At 42.6% G+C, this 18,433-nt stretch overlaps 1 protein-coding gene across 3 annotated transcripts in view; it reads right to left on the reverse strand.

Annotated features, from left to right (window-relative positions):
* Positions 1 to 18,433, reverse strand: part of tefu (Serine/threonine-protein kinase tefu) — a 513,274-nt gene that overhangs the window by 202,211 nt on the left and 292,630 nt on the right. For all 3 annotated transcript variants that reach the window (XR_012895493.1, XM_075896220.1, XM_075896221.1), the window contains 4 exons: positions 12,915 to 13,041; positions 8,805 to 8,896; positions 2,149 to 2,330; positions 1,192 to 1,339 (listed from right to left, as the gene is read on the reverse strand). Coding sequence is in view for 2 of the 3 variants with exons in the window: in XM_075896220.1 (XP_075752335.1) it covers positions 1,192 to 1,339; positions 2,149 to 2,330; positions 8,805 to 8,896; positions 12,915 to 13,041 (549 nt within the window). In the remaining variant the exon portion in view is untranslated. The remainder of the gene's footprint in view (positions 1 to 1,191; positions 1,340 to 2,148; positions 2,331 to 8,804; positions 8,897 to 12,914; positions 13,042 to 18,433) is intronic.

An 18,433-nucleotide genomic window follows, 5' to 3' on the forward strand; every position in this document is an offset into this window, starting at 1 on the left:
TCGATGACGTCAAGGTCGACAGAATGCTGCGCCAGATGCACCCCCAGCTGCAAGACTTGGTAGCAGGGTCTACCTTCTTAAGTTTGAAGGCTTTGGCGAATGTGGCTGATGACTTGATGGAGTGAGCGCGGCGCCGGCTACAATATCGCCCTCTGCCACCACATCCAGGAGGCGCCTCATACCTTCTCTCAATAGCGATGGATGTCCTCACACCTGCCTAACCAACATGACAACATAGATGTGCTAAGTTGCTGTCTTAAAGAAGACAAGACCGCTTGTCAGAACATTGGCTTCAGAGACGCCCCTGTTCATCAAGAATTTCTCATCGAACTACACATCTGTCAAGTGCAACCCTTACAGGTACTAGTGTGAGGCTAACATATGGAAAGTAGGAGTGTGTAAATATTTCAATGAATATTAAAGTATTCAAATCTATTTCGATATGAATTTAAATTATTTGAGATTTCAAAGTATTCGAAATGTACAAATAGGGGTGTATTAGTCCGCATGTAATCCCCTTGTAAAAGTGTATCAACTGAAGCAAGGTGGTGCTATGTTGTGAATACACCTTAAAGAAATGCTAAAAAATGCTACATATATGCCAATTTTTTCTATAATATGCAATACATAACCATTCATATTCAATTTAAAATTAATTGAACCATATAACTGTTTGCTTCAAACATAAAATTTACCATTCACAATACTAATAGAAAGCAGTTTAGGTAAAGGTTGTAAGACTTAAGTGGCCATTTCATCACACCCTTTCCCCAACGTCTACAAACTGTTTTATGAATTTTAAATCAGCCTTTTCGTGCGGCTACATTAAATCATACAATCTTGTTGCACTGCATGCATTGTAACGTGCCTTTTCAGTTAGACCTTTCAAACAGCGACAAAAACTTCATGCCAGAGTCACTGAACTGCCTAAATCACAACCTAAACCTGACAACCTGCTATACTTGAAAAACATGTTAAAGGCAATTTCATTCATGATTGGAATTCCCTGCAGCACTAGAGCAAAAAATGTTGAACTTTCGTAACAATAGCTGAAGAAACCTAATTAAAGAGGTGAAACACTTTTATTTTAGTATAATTGAATAGGTGAAACTTCTTTATTTTAGGATTACTCAGCATTCAGGTATCCAATACGGAAACCCCACATGAAGCAAAGCCTAAAATGAGACTTACATCGTAATGTGAAGGCACAAAAGGGTGCAGCAAGGAAAAGATGTCCACCATGTCATCGTCGTGTCTGTGCTGTGATGCAAAGGCAAAGCCTGTGGGAGTAGCCAGTGCAGATCTGAGTGCCTGGCATGCCGCATGAGACAGCTTGGTGCTGCACAAAAAGCAATGCTCGTTTAGCTCTTGTGAACCACAGTCTCAAAACTACTCAACTGCTAAAATTTGATCAAACCTGTAATGTTAAAAGGACCGACAACCAATCTTTATGAGATCTTTTTTTCCTTTACCACAACAAAATGCTTACCCATCACAACATCTCGTCATGAAATGGCAATGCAGAAAGTGTCGAGCAGGAAATATTCCAAATGTTTTGATCTGCAGTGGCACTGAAGTCGTATACACCAAACATATTCTGCGAACAGGGGGAGGTGAGCGCAAGAGCTGCAAGAGTACTTTGTGTTTGTGTGCGATGGTTTGCTACCCATGTGTGCACTTTGCACATACGCACCACGGCTCGTCATTTTCCACTATTTGCCTTGAAGGCTGTGCGGCTTCTCAGCATGCCACTCCCATTACCTTGTAAGCAGCACTAATAGAGCTGGGACGGATAATAATAGCCATGCTCTAATTTTGAGCACTGATTGTGGCATACACAAAAGCACCAGAGTAAGTACAGTCAAGTGAACAACTCCTGCGATAGTCTATCAAGGTGCAGTACGTTAAAATAAATAAATAAATCAGCTTCAAAGCTCTTTTGCTAGGTTGTACAGCACATCAGTATTTTTGTGACTTTTAAACACGATTTAAAAATATAAATGCCACTCACATTACAGAAGAATGCTTGAATCTGTTACGACAATTCAGAGTCTTTTCATTTACACATGTACTTGTCAGAGTTCGTCCCTTTCAACAATGCTGCTTTGAATGACAAACTGGAAACTATGCTGAAGGGTCAATGCTCACTCTGGATGGCTCAGGTAACGCTCCATTCTGCGAAAGATGAATGCATAGGTGATGTGCTGACAGCCTTTGTCTGCCTCATCCACCATGCCCGAGATAGGGTTCCAGTGTGCTGTGGATAGGCATGGCAGGTGCCACTCCATGGGACCAAGGATGCCAAGGCAGTGCAGGGAAGCCTCTCTCACCTGCACACGGCCATCCATGCGTGCTCCATCGAAAACACGCTCATAGCACCCAGCAAAAGATTTCTGTCAACATACTACATTTATCTGTAAAAAATACTTCCCGCGCTTGCTCATGAATAGTCTCTCACAAGATTTAACAACCTTTCATGTGGCAGGGAGAATTCGCAGAAGAATTTTTTCAACATAGAGTAATTTGTGTAATTCCAAGGTTTCCCAACCGAAAGAAAGGTGATATTTTGTGCACATTAATTCCTTTCAAATCAGGTGAAAATCGTTGCACTACAGCTCAAACAAACAACAGATAACATCCCTTAAACTGTCCTAGACTTTAATTGTCTGTTGGTATCATTTGTGTTGCCTAACAAAACAAAATGTGCCCTAAAATATTAAGAGTGAAGCTCACTAAAGGCGAAGCTTGTCCATTGGCTTTGTTCGCCATATACGAGCACATGAAAGGTACCCCCTACGATACGCGAATTCACAACTCAACGCAACATACCCTTTAAAACCAATAAACATTGTATATAACTGCACACCGCCTTGTCACTCATTTACATTGGATTGGATAAACTTTTATTTTTTTATTGGATAAACTTTTATTCATTCATTTACATGAGTGAGTAGTAAATGTTCTGGGTGATTCATGGTAACACCGAACAATCCCACTGCTTGCCCACTCATCATCATCCACTTCGTGGACATGCCGTGATTTTTTCTATTCTTTCGTACAAAGTAGGTATTCAATATCCATACAAAAACATTCACGTTTACCAGGATTCTCCTTCATCAAACAGAGAATTAGTGCCCAGGAATTAAACATCTAAAAATGGTCAGCAAAACTCAGCGATATACCAAGTTTTGCAAGTAACAAACAATGAATCGTCACATTCTTTCCCTTAGATTGACCACATTTCTACTAGCAAAATGCTGGACATGCTGATGTGGGATGGGGGGGTGGGGGTGGAATAGAGCGCGCACAATTAAACTGCAACAATTTATTAATTTTTCAACTATTTTACAACATTTTGATATCTCTGGAACAGGGAGAGAAAGTAACATGCACAAGTTGAAGTTCAAAGACATATCTATGCAAGGAAAGCTCTTTTACCCATCACATTAGCATGTTCCAATACAAAATAAAGTTATTATTCAAAAATAATTACTCGCAAAAAGCTTTGGGTTTGTTTCTACACACTACTGATTGTCAACAGCCAACCAAACTGGCATCCCACATTGGGAGGAAAATGACAGGGCAGCATGTGTAGCAGACTTGATTAGGATGAAAACCTTAGGTGTCCCATGAAAAGCAGAATGCACATGATTAAAGCGAAAAATTTTTTAAATTGCCAATTTTTTCTTCACAAAATCATGGCAGCAAGGCGATAAAGAAGATCCCCTGTCCATGGGTTTCGCCAATATGTATCTTTGGACAACTTTATCAGGGGTCACTTCAAGTTTTGTGTATGCCTTCCTAGCCCTCTTTGAATAAACCTAATTTGCATTTCATTTCCTTTTAATTAGGGTATAAATATGAGACAAGGCTCTCTCAAGATAAAGTAAAACTTTGTTAATTCAAAGTCACCGGGACTGTCCAAAATCTTCAAATTAAGTGGGCCTTCGAATCAATGAAACATTCGAAAAGTAGATGCTAGAAACTTTTAATAATGGAAAGTAATCAGAGGTAGCCTCATTTGCAGCTCCAAGAGTGTTTTTTCCAGCAATACCTGATCCCACTTTTGCCAAAAGCGTGAAAGAAATGGCGGGCCTTGCTGGTGCCAGGACAGGAAAAAAAAAAAAGACTGTCTTGTGGTTTGCAAAAATTCACGTCTGCGGAAAAGAAGATGTGCTTCACTGCAATGGGCACGGTGGGCCTGGCCAAAGCATGTCGCTCACCAAGCCATTCTTCTGGTTTTTGCAGCGCTTGCTTCACTGGGTCGCTGGGCCGTCACTTCTTCGCCTACCCCATGGTGAAACACCGGCTTTCCTTCATCAGCTGAAGGACCATTTCGAGGCATTGACATAGAACAATGTTTAACCAACGGAAATTGCCACCCATCTCAAGGAAGCTACAACGCCCCCTGGATACGTGACGTCATCTAGCGTCACCTGCATAAAAGCATCAGTTGATCAGTTTATCTTCTGTGGGCACGGTGGGCCTGGCCAAAGCACGACACTTACCAAGCCGTTCTTCTGCTTTTTGCAGGTTTGTTCTAGCTCTTCTACGTTTACTAGCGACTGTCGCTTCTTGCTAGTTCTGTCGTGCCCACGACAGTGTTGTGAAATTTGCTATGAGTGTTATTGTGCACTTAAACTGTTACTTAGTGGCGATGTTGAAAAAAATCTGGGACCCACTAACGCTGAACTATTGCACAAAATTCTTGAAAATCAGAATCTGCTACAAAATGAATTAGCTGACTTGAAAACTAAAACAGAAAGTATGATAGCTGAGACGTGAGAGTTGTTTAAGCAGCTTCAGGTCTGGGTCTCGGATTTGAAATCTAATACGGCTTGCCTAGGCTGTCTTGAAAACTCGGTAAAAACGTTTCAGGAGTCTGTGAAAAATCCCGCTAGCAAACTTATCAATATCGAAGTTAGAAGTAGACGCTCGAACGTAGTTATTCGCGGTATCCTTGAAGAGATAAACGAGACAGAAACTGATCTTGATCTGAAGCGTAAAGTTATTACTGAAACACTCGAAAATAGGCTAGGAGTCAAGTGCATCTCTATTGGCCGTATTCACAGACTTGGAAGGACTGGATCTAAAAAACCAGTAATAATGTTTCTACAGGTTTATAACGAGAAAGTAGCGACTTTTAAGAATGTTTCGAAGCTGAAGGGATCAAACATTTTTGTTCAGAATGACTATTCCCAATTCCCCTTGAAGAAATGTAAGCTATTATGGGAAAGTGCAAAGCATGGAAAATCGCTCGGAAAGAAAGTTTCACGTCAGCACGATAAGCTCTGGATTGATAATGATGTATTCATCTGGAATGAAATAACAAACCAACATGAGATAACTTCTAGTTTTCGTGCCAATGTACATTCTACTTGACAAGTCAAGGAAAGGCTTGTTAGATCACCGAACATTAAGGCATGCAGTATAGTGAATAAACCTAATCAATTAGAATCGGTTGTTTTGTCGCACTCCCCACATGTTATGGTTATAATGGAAACCTGGTTACATGATGAAGTTAGTGACAAAGACTTAATCCCACCTGGCTACAAAATAATTCGACGAGATAGAACCTCTAGGGGTGGTGGTGTGGCCATTGTTGCGAAGTCGTCTGTTCAGGTAATTTTGTTGATCCAATCGAAGGACACTGAAAGCCTCTGCGTTAAACTAGACATTTGTGGTCATGTCTTTGTTTTATGTGCCGTTTACAGGCCACCTGACTCAGCCCCTGATTACTTATTAAAAATTAGTGACCACATTTCACAATTCAATAAAAGTAAACTTCTGGTGGTTGGTGATTTCAACCTACCGGGCATTGACTGGGATCGTATCAAATTGGGTGCCGGTTCTGTACGTGATGCAAACATTCTTTTCAATTTGATGCTTGGCCACAATCTTTTACAAGTAGTTTGCGAGCCTACTAGACGTGGAACCGATCTCGACTCGCTCCTTGATCTCGTCTTTCTTGATCATTCCTTTTCTAATTACCATGTATCTGTCGAGCCTGGCCTATCTGACCATGATATTGTTGCTGTATATTTTTCGCTGGATGTTAAACATACCCCTGACACGCATGCACCTGTGATTGTGAAAGATTTTGCACGGGCTGACGATATCAGTGTAATAAAATATCCTGAATCTTGCTTTTGTGAATTTCGCGCGAGTGACGTCCTTGAGCTTTGGACCAAGTTTAAAGCCATGCGCTTATTCTGCATAGATCAGTTCATACCGAACAAACGTGTAAAACCAACTAAACACACACCTTGGATAAACAAGCGTACCATTCAGTTAAAACGTAAAGCCAAACGATTAAGAAAAAAAAAGAAGCTGCTGCCGTTAATTTAACCACTGTTCGTATAGCTCTGTCGGAATCTATCACAGAAGCAAAGAAGTTTTAATTCAGCAACACTTTACTTAACTTTATAAGAGAAGATCCACAGAAGTTTTGGAACTTTATTAAGGAGCAAAATAAATCGATAACGAGCATTACCCACGATGGTACTGCAATAACTGACCTAAAAAGCATTGCTAACCTTTTACATGCTCACTTTCACAGTGTCTTCTCCCCGCCTACTCAGCCTTCTTTTCGAATTTCACGGTCCTCTTTTTCGGATATCAATATTTCTCAACAAGGTGTTGCTAACATGCTACTACGATTGAAGACGAAATCTTCCGCCAGTCCTGATAGCATTCCTAACTCCTTCCTCCGGCGTTACGCTGAACCACTAAGCAAATTTCTCATCACAATCTTTCAGGTCTCTCTAGAATTCGCGATACTTCCACCCGATTGGAAAATTGCACGCATTGTACCGATTTTAAAAAAGGGCGACCCATCTTCAGTCTTAAATTGCCATCCGATTTCTATTTTATCATCTTCTTACAAAATTATTGAGCATACCGTTTCGGACTACATTAATAACTTCTTAAATGAGTATGACATTCTAACTCCTTTTCATGGCTTTAGGATGGGTCTTTCGACAATCACCCAATTGAGTACGGTCATACATTCTTTCGCTTCTGTTCTTAAAAGAGGTGGACAAATGAACGTTATATTTCTAGATTTTCAAAAGGCTTTTGATGTAGTTCTTCATGACAAATTAATCTGCACATTACAGTTCCTTGGTTTTTCTGGCTTCATCCTATCATGGATATCTGCTTATTTAACGCATAGGAAACAGTGTGTTATCATTGACGGACAACAATCTGACTCTTTCCCGGTAATCTCAGGGGTCCCTAAGGGAAGTGTACATGGCCCACTATTATTCCTCATTTATTGCAATGACATGACAAATGTCATACAAGCCCCTGTAAATATTTGTCTTTTTGCAGACGACTGCGTTATTTTTAACGAAATTAATACAGTTGAAGACCAATTCTTGCTTAGTGCAGCCTTAAACAGTATTTTTAAGTGGAGCAATAAATAGTGCATGAAACTAAATTCTTCCAAGTCTGTGCTCCTGCGTATAACTAAAAAAAACAGTACCCCTGATGTTTTCATACTCCATTGGCCAAGACCCATTGATTCTACCAAATAAAGTAACAACAGCGCACGCAAATTTGTGTGGTGACAGCACCGGATAGATCATCGGGACGATCATTCTATCTTCTCTGAAATAATTGCCCGAAAAAGAATCTTGTGCTTATGAGTAAAAAAAAAAAAAAAAATCCCACAGTGAGCGATTTGGTCTTTCTGACACTACGAACTGCCTTATCAAAATTACATCTTAACTGGAGGTCGACAGCACAACTCCCAACAGCCAGTGGACTGTAGAAGCATCGAGATGAAGACTAGTTGGTGTAGATTCATTTTCATAGTGCAAAAAAAAAAGAGAGAGAGAAAGGACTAAAGAAGAAAAGCTTTAACACAAGCCCTGACCATCACTACAGAAAAAAACAAAAATGTTTTTTATATGAATGTATACCATAAGCAAAATGACTATGCCAATGGCTAGAATATTAACTTGTTTTATAATAGCTGCTAAAGCTTTTTCTGAAAACATGCTGTCTGAAATTACAATAATATAATTGCATAACTGATGGTGCAGGTCCAAGTTTCTTCTTGACAGAATAATTAACAGAAAATTGGATAGGACAAGAAGCATTAGATTGTGCTGTAGATACTGTGACATTAGCAATGCAGTCTGAAATAAAATGCAGGCACTTTTTTTCAGCCAGTAATCTAACGATACAGCCCTTGTGAGTTTCAAAGGCAGCAATTGTTTTCTAATGGTCCTTGGCATCATCATCACATACTACTGGAAGGTTGTGCAAGAACACCATAACATTTTCGAAAATGCCTTGCAGCGGGTATTTCAGGCAACATTTATTATGGTGTTGCGTTTACCTCACTGCTTATAGGTGTAGCACACATCAGAAGAAAAAAACATTAATACTTTACAATTATTGCATACAACAGTTTTGTGCATATTTATGCTGTGTTACAAGCATGTTAATGAGGTTTTACCTTTTTACGTGTAGAACATACCATGTAGCTACAGCAGAGAGTTAATTTCATTTACAGTGACAAGCGAGCGCGTCAAGGACAGAGGAAAATCACTGTGCATGGCGGCTTGAGAAAGGGATGCCAAATCAAGACTATCTTCCACAGACAGACAGGACTGCGTTTTTCCTCATGGAAAAGGTTAACAAGAGGGCCAGAGAGCATCCACAGGAATGTGAAGCAATTGTGAAGCTTTCACATAGTCACTTTAGTCATCCATCTCTATGGGGTCGCACGACTTTAAAAAATGATGTGTTGCAAGCAGGCGTGCTCCGGCATAAATGTCCTCGTGTGCACCCACCTGCTTGTGAGAGGACCTGGCTTGCTCAAAGAGAACCACAAGCAGCTGGTGCAGGGGACTCGAGACAGCCATCTCCGAAAAGAACAGCTTCCCTGCGCACATGCAAGGCAGCAATGTGAGCAAGCACACAAAATTTGAAAACAACCTTCACACGACAGCCTCAATTCAAAAAGAGCAATGCAATCGCATGGTAACGTCAGAAAGGCACCAAGGCAATGCTGGCCTAGAGCCCATTTTTGGCCGAAAAGTGCAATGCGTAAAAAAAACTAATATGCCAAGTTTGCAGCATGCTTGCACCAGCACGAAGTAGAGAATATAAATGAGCAGCTTAGCAACGTTTTAGCATCACGAAGCAACACAAGGTCAAGCAAAAAAGTTACAACTAGCACTACAACTGACAGTAACAAAAAATGCATGGTTTTCAAGACAAGTGGAAACAATTCGGGCTGTGCAAATAGCGAAATTTTGGGCATGAAGTGAATTCAAATATTAAAGCGTCAGTGCAAATTAAATCAAATATTTTTAGAATATTTATAAAAAAATTTTCGAATACTTCTCTGAAAAATTGCAGGGAAAAAAATTGGAGAGGTTTCCTAAGCATATTCTTATCAAATACCAAACTAAACAGGTTTCTTTTGGCTAGGTTGATGAGGCGCTTGATGGGTAATGCTTCATAGATATCTTATCAAGAATAAGGCAATGCAGAGGCCAAATTGTACATAAATACACAATTTGGTGCAACCAAAGAGTTGCCAACAACAGTTTACGTCAGTTATTTAACCGAATAAGTTGATGAAACCTGGCACATTAATGTGATTTGTTATGCAATTACTTGTTATGCAATGATTTCATAATTAATGAAATCAGTTTCAAGATAGGTTTCATAGTTTTTGAGTTATGACACTTAACATTTTTATAATCAATCTTTACATTCAACCCCATATTAATTTGTTAATTAGACATAATTTGGGTAGCATATTTGCTTAAGCAGATTCAGCAAGGCCCACTGCACGTCTTAGCGCTATTGATTTATTTTTGAAGGTCTAAACTAGCCCTAAAAAAATTTCTGAACTCTCGTAATCATACTTCCTTATCAACATCTTTTGAAAAAATACAATAATAAATTTTTTATAATGAGCAAAGAAAAATGAATAGCATTACAGTGCTCACCAATGTTTCAGGATCTAAGTGCAAGAAACAAAATAGCTCTAGATTCATTGGTTATAAAGTAGCACTGGGATGACTGACAGTAACTGCATAAAAAATGGAAGCTGAAAAAATGAAGCTCAAAGTTTTATTTTATAGAAGTGGTGAATTTTTAACATTGAGCACCTATAATGCACTTGGGATGTAGTGCTCTGTCTCTGTAGATGCATTTTATTTTGATTTCAACTCAGTTTTTCGCTTTAGCAGTTATGTGCACTTTGGTTGACTTTTTGACGCACCATGCATCTTTTTCACCAGCCCACCGGAAGGAGCACAATCCTGGAGAGTAATTAAGTTGTGGTGTAATCTCTTGCAGTGCTTCTCCACAGCCAGCATTAAAATGGCAAACTGCATTTGCCCCAGGACTCTTAACACTCAGAAGAGAGGCGAAGTTTAACTGGAGTGACCAAATCACATTGTTGAGCCTTAATGGCATTCTGGGTTGTGCTTGGCTGGCATCTTTCCAGAAGTTCCCTTGTAGAAAGGCACTTGTATATAGGCAGGAGTGCTGCCCGAATATGAGTAGAGAGCTGCATCTTGTGTACAGGCGCTGCTTCCCCCAGAGGCTGCCGCAGCATTAAACTTGCACCCTGAGTTCACACCAGTAGCCATCTTGAAATTTCTGCGCAAGCACATAAGGACACAGAGGAGAACACAATCGAGTACCTGTTTGTGTTCTCTTCTGTGTCCCTGTGTGCTTGCAGAAAAATTTCAAGACGGATATACTCCAACTAGGCCAAAACGCAGTTTTGCACACCAGTAGGGCAGTGCTCATGGTGTGGCTTGTTATCAATATGTGTGACGTGATGAAAAGCAGCCATGATGGCCTTTTCCATGGCAGGCACATCATTGGGACTAGTTTTTATGACCTATTCATAACAGTTAGTCAGCTTTTTAAGTGAGCCGTGTGTGAGGCAACCTCTTCCACTTATGCTGAGTTCTCGGTCCTTGCTTTTGTCTTTTTTAACTAGGCTTCGTGAAGTTGTGCCCATTCTTTCTTTTTTCATGTGGTTTACAGATTCTTGATTTTGTGTGGGTATGAAGCCATACGCATCATCCTCACTGAGGCTAGTGTAGGTGCGGCTATCACTGTCACAAAGTATATTCGTGTAGCGGAGCTGGTGTTCTTGAAGCAACCGCTAAACATGTTCTTTGCCGTAATAGTGTCCGTCTGGCCGGCATGTGCCTCTGTGTTCTTATGGCACTGTGGTTCGTGTTTCTCATTCTACTCGCCGTATCCATCGTCTTGAGGTTTTAGTCCAAGAGCACAGCCATGACTGTAGTTAGAGAGAACACACTGGCCCAAGACCAGGCCAGAGTACAACACAACACAGCCAACACCAATGTGACTTGTGTGGTCCATTGTCATCCATGTGCCATCATAAATGACATCAATGTTCCCTGGGGCACATACGAAGTCCCCATATATTTTATGCACCTTGTCTGCCCTTGTAGCCTCTATTCCTGTTGCAGCACGTGCAGTGGCAGGGTGGCTACGCTTGCAGTGTAGCCTCCAGTACGACTTCTGATGCAGTTTTCTATGAGAAATGCCCATTTGAGAAAAAATATCTTTCAGTGCAGTATGATTTTTGCCCACTGACTGCACAGCCCTCATTGCACGAATATTCATTTCAAACGGGCTAATGTGCTGAGAACAGCTCTCCTTGGAAATCACTCTTTACTTATTCTTCTACAGTGGCCACATAGCACTTCCATTTTAGCCCAAGAGGAAATCCAGTTTCAGAACGAACTGGGGCCCTTCCCACCAAAATCTGGACAGTAGATTATTCATCACTTTGTGTGCTACAAAAAAGATGCCTCCGGAACAACATAGCCACTTTCGCCATCATTTAGAAGTTTTAATTTCTTTTTGTAGCTAGGGTAGCAGACAATGCATTCAAAGCATCCGCTTGCATTTCTCCTCGTCGTGCAATCTCTTCATTAGTGATAGTTGGATCCAATGCCACATCGCCATTGCTCGTAGAAGCGCGGTCACCACTGCTCGCGGATGCATCAGCACCACACGCGAACCCTTAAACTCGGCATGTGGACTCTTCAACATCACACGCGGAGCCGTCGACACTACACATGGGCGCGTCCAAAGCGCTGACCACATCATCGATGCAGCATGAAACGTCAACAAAGCCTGCAATAGGGTCGTAACCGGTGAACGTGGACGCACTGTCACAGTCAAACACGGGTGAGCTGTTCCTATCTCTTACATACGCCAGCCTTTCCTAGCCGGTAAGGTTAGCGGCGTTTGCTTCTGTGCTCAGTTTTCTCCTTTTATTCCATGGCGTTCACCGTTTCTTGTACGCGTTAGTACTTCGCTTCTTTAAGGCTCATCCCAGAACACGCCCGTCATGGGGGCAGGCAATCAACACAAGAATGAACAAAACGTACAGCAGCCAGGAGCAGCTCTCTCCTGCGCAAATGTGTGCGAAAGCCATTCAAATCTTAGACAACCAACAAGAGCGTACCATGAGCATTTGCGTGACTAGTGCAACCAATCGCGATGCCATTTTTGCTCTTTTGCGCTCGCTTATCTCGGTTATATTTTTCATTGGAGAAATACGGCAAGGCAGCTATTATGAAGCATTGCGAAGAGGTGAGATCTCCAATCTCACCTCTTCACAATGATACAAAGACGACAACGCTACGTCGAGCAAGGGCCGCGTTAGTGACGGCACTTTCTGAAAAGCGATTTTTTTTGCAATTTTTGACGATAACAGACTGATGAAGCGGTGTTTTCTCGATTACTACCTCGTAGATCATTATAATATTTTACCACGAGGTAAAAGAAGATCCAAGGATTGCAAAAAAATATCCAGAAATCGATAACTTTGACCAAATTGACCGTTCTGCATCCCCCCTCTTAAGTGCTCTACACGTTTCCTTCCTCACCTTGAATGTCTTGTAGCAGTTCAGCATGACGCTGCTTGAGTAAGCTGCTGAGCGCAACCAGTGTGCCAATGTCCTCATGACCACTGAGCAGGCCCTGCTTGAGGGATTCAGCAAACATGGCAAGCACCTGGACACAAGGACTCTTTAGTATTTAGCAGGCCAATAGTGCAGAAATAAACGTAAGCGCCAACTTCGGCATACACTCAGAGTAAAGTCCCCAGCAACCAGCCTTATAGAACCAAACAAAAAGCAAACGCAAATCTTAGTTTTCAGGTCTACAGTTTGAAAAATTCGGGCAGAACAGAACATTTCTTCAAATCACGATTTCTTGTGTTGTCAGAGCAAGTGTTGTCATAAGCAAAAGCTTATTACGAGTGAGCATTTTTGTACATCCTATAAAAGCAACTTTACACTACACAAAATGATAAACATGAAATACATTAAATATGAGCACTGGAAGTGCTTTCACAGGAAACGAACACATTTAGGAAAGCCCAGAATACCACCGAGACTAACATCTTTGAGCATTGACAACCCCTACCCCTTGTACCTTATTCTTTAGCTAGCAAGTTGTGGCGTTCCCACATAGCTCCATTGCCAAGGACCACAGCTAAATGGCAGCATGGCGGCCATAGTCATGCCGCCGGGCTTTCTTCCATGGCACAAGCCATGCTCCTCCCTCCTCATCATCGAGACGCCTTGGCACTGCACTCTGCACACCACACTTGCATACATTATCATGTTGTGCTTTGCTCCTTTTTCACTGGCCAAACCATGACAGCCCTTGAACGTGTGTGATGCAGTATGGCCTACTTAGCGAGTTGGTATACATTCACCTTGGCACGGCTAATGTGAACAGTGAAAAGAAGGGAACACACGGCACAGCACTGACTTTCAACTGAAGTTTTACTGAACGAAACAACAACATGAACTAAGCTCCTCGTGACCAATTCGGCCTTAAGCTTTCATAGCCAAACCACTCAAAATATTCTGCGCGCCTATTCATTGTCATTACTGAAGACGTACATACTGAAAAAGTAAAACTATCCAAGATACTAGGCACAACCGATATCTACTATATCGGATGTTGCTAATGCAGCAAACATCAATTCGGTTTCATACTCGATTGACTCGCTTTGCAAAACATGCTTCCCGGATGATGTCTTAGCACCGCGAAATCAGTGAGAAATGAAATTCATTATTATCACCTGAAGAATGGCGAAATATCAAGTTGTCCATGCTCGTGGCAATACTGCACGTTATGTGACCTACATCACTACAGGACAGCTCACAGCAGTCTCATTTTCACTCAGCATATGGTGCGTTGCCACCACATGTAGAGGCTGCCATACAAAAAGAATAGACCTCTACCGTGGTATGCCGCAGCGTGACGTCACTGGCACACGTGCAAGGTGTGGTGGGCAGAACACCCCCATTGGTGGCTCAGCGCGGTACAGAGGTGTGGTGTTTGGGGCACATTTTTTTTTTTTTTTGAAAGCTTAAATTTAATGTTCATTATCATCAGCCTGACTACGCCCACTGCAGGGCAAAGGCCTCTCCCATGATCTGCCAATAAACCCAATCTTGTGCTTGCTGCTGCCACTTTATACTCCCAAAATTCTTAATCTCATCTGCCCACCTAACTTTCTGTCTCCCCCTGACCTGCTTGCTTTCTCTGAAAATCCAGTCAGTTCCCCTAATGACCAGTGGTTATTTTGCCTACGTGCCCGGCCCATGTCCGTTTCTACTTTTTAATTTCAACTACGATATCCTTAACCCCTGACCCACTCTGCTCTCTTTTTGTCTCTTAAGGTCACACCTAACATTTTCCTTCTCATCGCTCGCTGCGTCGACCTCAATTTAAGCTGAACCCTCTTTGTAAGCTTCCAGATTTTCGCTCTGTAGGTAAGTACCAGCAAGATATGCAGCTGTTATAAAACTTCTTCTTGAGGGTTAGTGGAAGATTACTTCTTGTTACTGAGGTGAAACTGGCTCTAGTATGTGTCGAAGAAGATCTAGCTGTGTGACTGAGGTGAAACTGGCTCTAGTATGTGTCGGAGAAGATCTAGCTGTGTGGTAAACTGCGTGATGAAATATTTGCCATGCTGGCTGGCTGTTCATCTTGAAGTGAGCACCTGTGGTGGCCTGTGTGAGGAACAGCGGCATCGTCTTCGAAGATGTGGAGTACTGATTGTGGTGCGCAGTGTTCATTGAAAGGCATTGACAATACTATTAGTTCACCTTTACGGATGGTGAAACTGAGAATATTGCGTGTGGTGTGTGCAGTGTGAATAACGATGCGATTTGTTTGCAAAAACATTGGCACTCGTTGTGGACCGGTGGCAGCAACCGTTTGTCGATGGAATTTCACGATTTGACATTTCAGTCATTTGACGCATTTGACACAATCAAATACGCATTTGGCGCAATCATGTGCAAGTGGGTACATTTCAGTGTTTGTGTTGTGTGCAGAAAAGAAAGCATAATCTCCGGGTTGAAAGATACGACTAATAAGAATTTTTACCATTGCCGCAAATCCAATACCCAGTACAAGAGCACAATAAAAGTATAAATCGTATTATCAGAGGCCTCATATGTCTTCATGTAAAAAGCGGATGTTCTTGTTTCGCATGTACTCCTTACCTTTACGGCTCAATATTTATGAAGTGACAATGTGCACGTCTTAAAGGAGCAATGTAAGTATGCTAATACCTTTTAGGCGTCAGATGCTGTGATATAACTGCGCAGATGATTATGTATATAATTAAATGTCATGTTTAAAATCGCATAAAGTTTCAGTAGGCTATGAGGACCGTCGCCAACAACCTCACTTCATTTTCACGAGGATTTGTTTCATGAGAAAAAATATATATATATTTTTTTAATGCCTGCCATCTACGACGAGCAAATCGCCGCATGTTAAGCTAATAGAACCGGGCATTATAGGCGGTCACCCTTCCTTTTAGTGGTTTTAGAAAAACAACAATTTGCCGAAATTCCTGTCGGAAGAATACAGACACACGCAGCCCTGCAATGCAGAAAGATACCATTGGCGGAACTTTCTTGGCGCCGAGGAAGGGAATGGTGGGCGCGATGCTCGCAGTGATGTCACACTGTTTGCAAACAGGGAGAGTACTTTTTTCCACATCTTGACGCTTTACTTGGCCTGGTTTATGTAAGCACGTACTCAACCGCTGTCGGCAAAAATTATACGTGAAAAACACATGACCTTTACTACAGACCGACATTGACGCTGGCATCAACAAGTAAAGTGTTGTCGAAACCACTTTGGCCATACCAAATTTTGTAAATAAAAACAATTCAGCCTCCACATTTCTTCATTATTTATATATCTAGGAAACGTGACTTAGCAGCACACCTCCAGTTTTTCATCCACCTAGCCAACAAAAAGATTTCAAGTTCCTATCTCGTAACAATACTTTGGGATCCTTTTTATTTTTCCTCTATATGCTGGCTTCGAATAATTAAAAAATATTACAAAATTACTCAATTCGACAAACACTCAAACTACATTATGAGAATTCCCTTCACAAACAAAGTTTTGCTATTTGCACAGCTCTGCTTTTAAAATGTAGGCTTGTACAAATATTTACACATTTGTGAGGGTGCTGACACCCCCTGTAAAGTTGTTTTCGCCGCGTGGCGCACGTGTCTTGTACAGAAGCCATATTTTGGGGGTGGCAACTATTGGGCGATAGGTGGCGTTGTGTTCGATAGCAGTGATCACCGCTATCACCATCATGGTTGGTAGAGCAGTAGCACCGGCGGTGACCCCTGGCAGAAGGGAAGCCTTGGTGATGGGCGAGAGAGTTGAGCGAGTCTCTTCGGCTGGTGGCGTTTTGCGCGAACGGTTGTCTCTCGCAGTGGGTCTGCCGTGGACGGCACCGCAGGCCGCCTGCGGTAGGCCCACGTGGTGAGTGAAGCGTTGGCAACGCCGCCTTTTGTGTGCTCTTGTGTTTGTTATGTTGCTACGTGCTGAGTAATATAGTGTAAGAATGTCCCAGCGTGTTGATCACGATTGATTTATCGATTCGGCGGACGATATCATCGTTCTAAATTAGTTAAATAAATGTGTGTACTGTTTGGTTTATTCTGACCGTGTATGCTGTGTTCGTTAACTCCAAGAGCGCGGCGTAGCGCTCGCTCGCCACATCGAGACCACACACTGGCGCCCAACGTGGTGCTTTTGGAGTATCGGAGGACACTTTTTGTGGTTCGGTACAATTTTTTGTTTGAGCCGGGGAAGAGTAGGCCTAGGGGGGACTTCTCATTGCTAGCGCCGGCGGTATGCTTTCTTGAGAAGCAAGGAGACCGGTTTGTAACGTGTTTGAATTTGCAAGCAGGTTGAGTTTTTATTTTTTTTTGCTCCCAAGTGTTGTTCTTTTTTGTTGATGTTAGTTTTTAAAAACCGTTGTTGAATTGGGACGAGAGCCATGCGGTCTGCATCCTGGGGTGAGCAAGGCTTAGAGCACGTGGTTTGTAGGCCAGGCCCGAAGCGAGTGAGTAAGGAAGCCTCATGGGTGGTACGATTTTCTGTAAATAGCTTCTTCTATCTCTTTGGGCTCAGGGAGCCGGGCGTCGTTGCTGTCTTGTATTGCGGCTCACGCCGGGGCGTCGTGACACACCCCGAGGCGGTGGACGCCGATTGCTCGGTAAGCTGCTCTGTGCGGCGAGCGATAGGGCCACCTCACAGAGTGGATGTGTCCTTGCGGCTACCTCTTCTGCGCCTAGGCTGGGTGCTGGGTGGATGCCGGCTGTTGCCCAGCGACTCATTAGGCCTAAGGCTCTCCGCAGCTGCCTGTCGCACGTGGCACAATTAGGTGAATTGAGGCGTTAAGCTGTTGTACTCTGCTTCCCTCACTTTTTTTTTATCTTGCGAAGCACGAGTTATGAAAAGTGATTTTTGTTTTATTTTGATGGGCGTCTCAGCAGCCGCCAATGTGTTAGCTAGCAGTACTGACCATCGTACCATGTGGGCGAAAAGCCCGAACCTCCTTTCCCTGAACCTGCTCCATTGTTTTTGTCGAGCGTGTTGGAATGTACGCAGCGGGAGTGATGTAATCCACGACTGGCTGTTTTCTGCACATCGTCAGCGCCGCTGTCCGGGAATGCAGTTGTAAAGTCGGGCGATGGACATGCCTGGGACCTGCGCAACTGCCTGCAGTTCGGCGTCCTCGTGAGTGCTGGTCGCAACCGAAAGACGTGTCGACGCGAGTGACGAATCATCGCGCTGACAGCAGCATTGTTGTCGCGGGAACGGTACTGAGGTGAAGTTGTCGAGCTGGACAGTGCAGCAGTGTCGACCGGATGCTGTGTCGTGGTGCACGGACATTATGTAGGGACATGAATTACGATTTTTTGTTAGTGCTTGTGTAGCTAATTTCTTCGTTTATCGAAACATGGTTTGAATTAAGGTTGGGAGGATGTGGGGGTGCTGTCACTCCCTTCAAAGTTTGCACTGCGTGGCGCACGTGTCTCACACAGAAGCCGTATTTTGG

Source organism: Rhipicephalus microplus, chromosome 5 (genome assembly GCF_043290135.1).
Source record: "Rhipicephalus microplus isolate Deutch F79 chromosome 5, USDA_Rmic, whole genome shotgun sequence".
Taxonomy (NCBI): domain Eukaryota; kingdom Metazoa; phylum Arthropoda; class Arachnida; order Ixodida; family Ixodidae; genus Rhipicephalus; species Rhipicephalus microplus.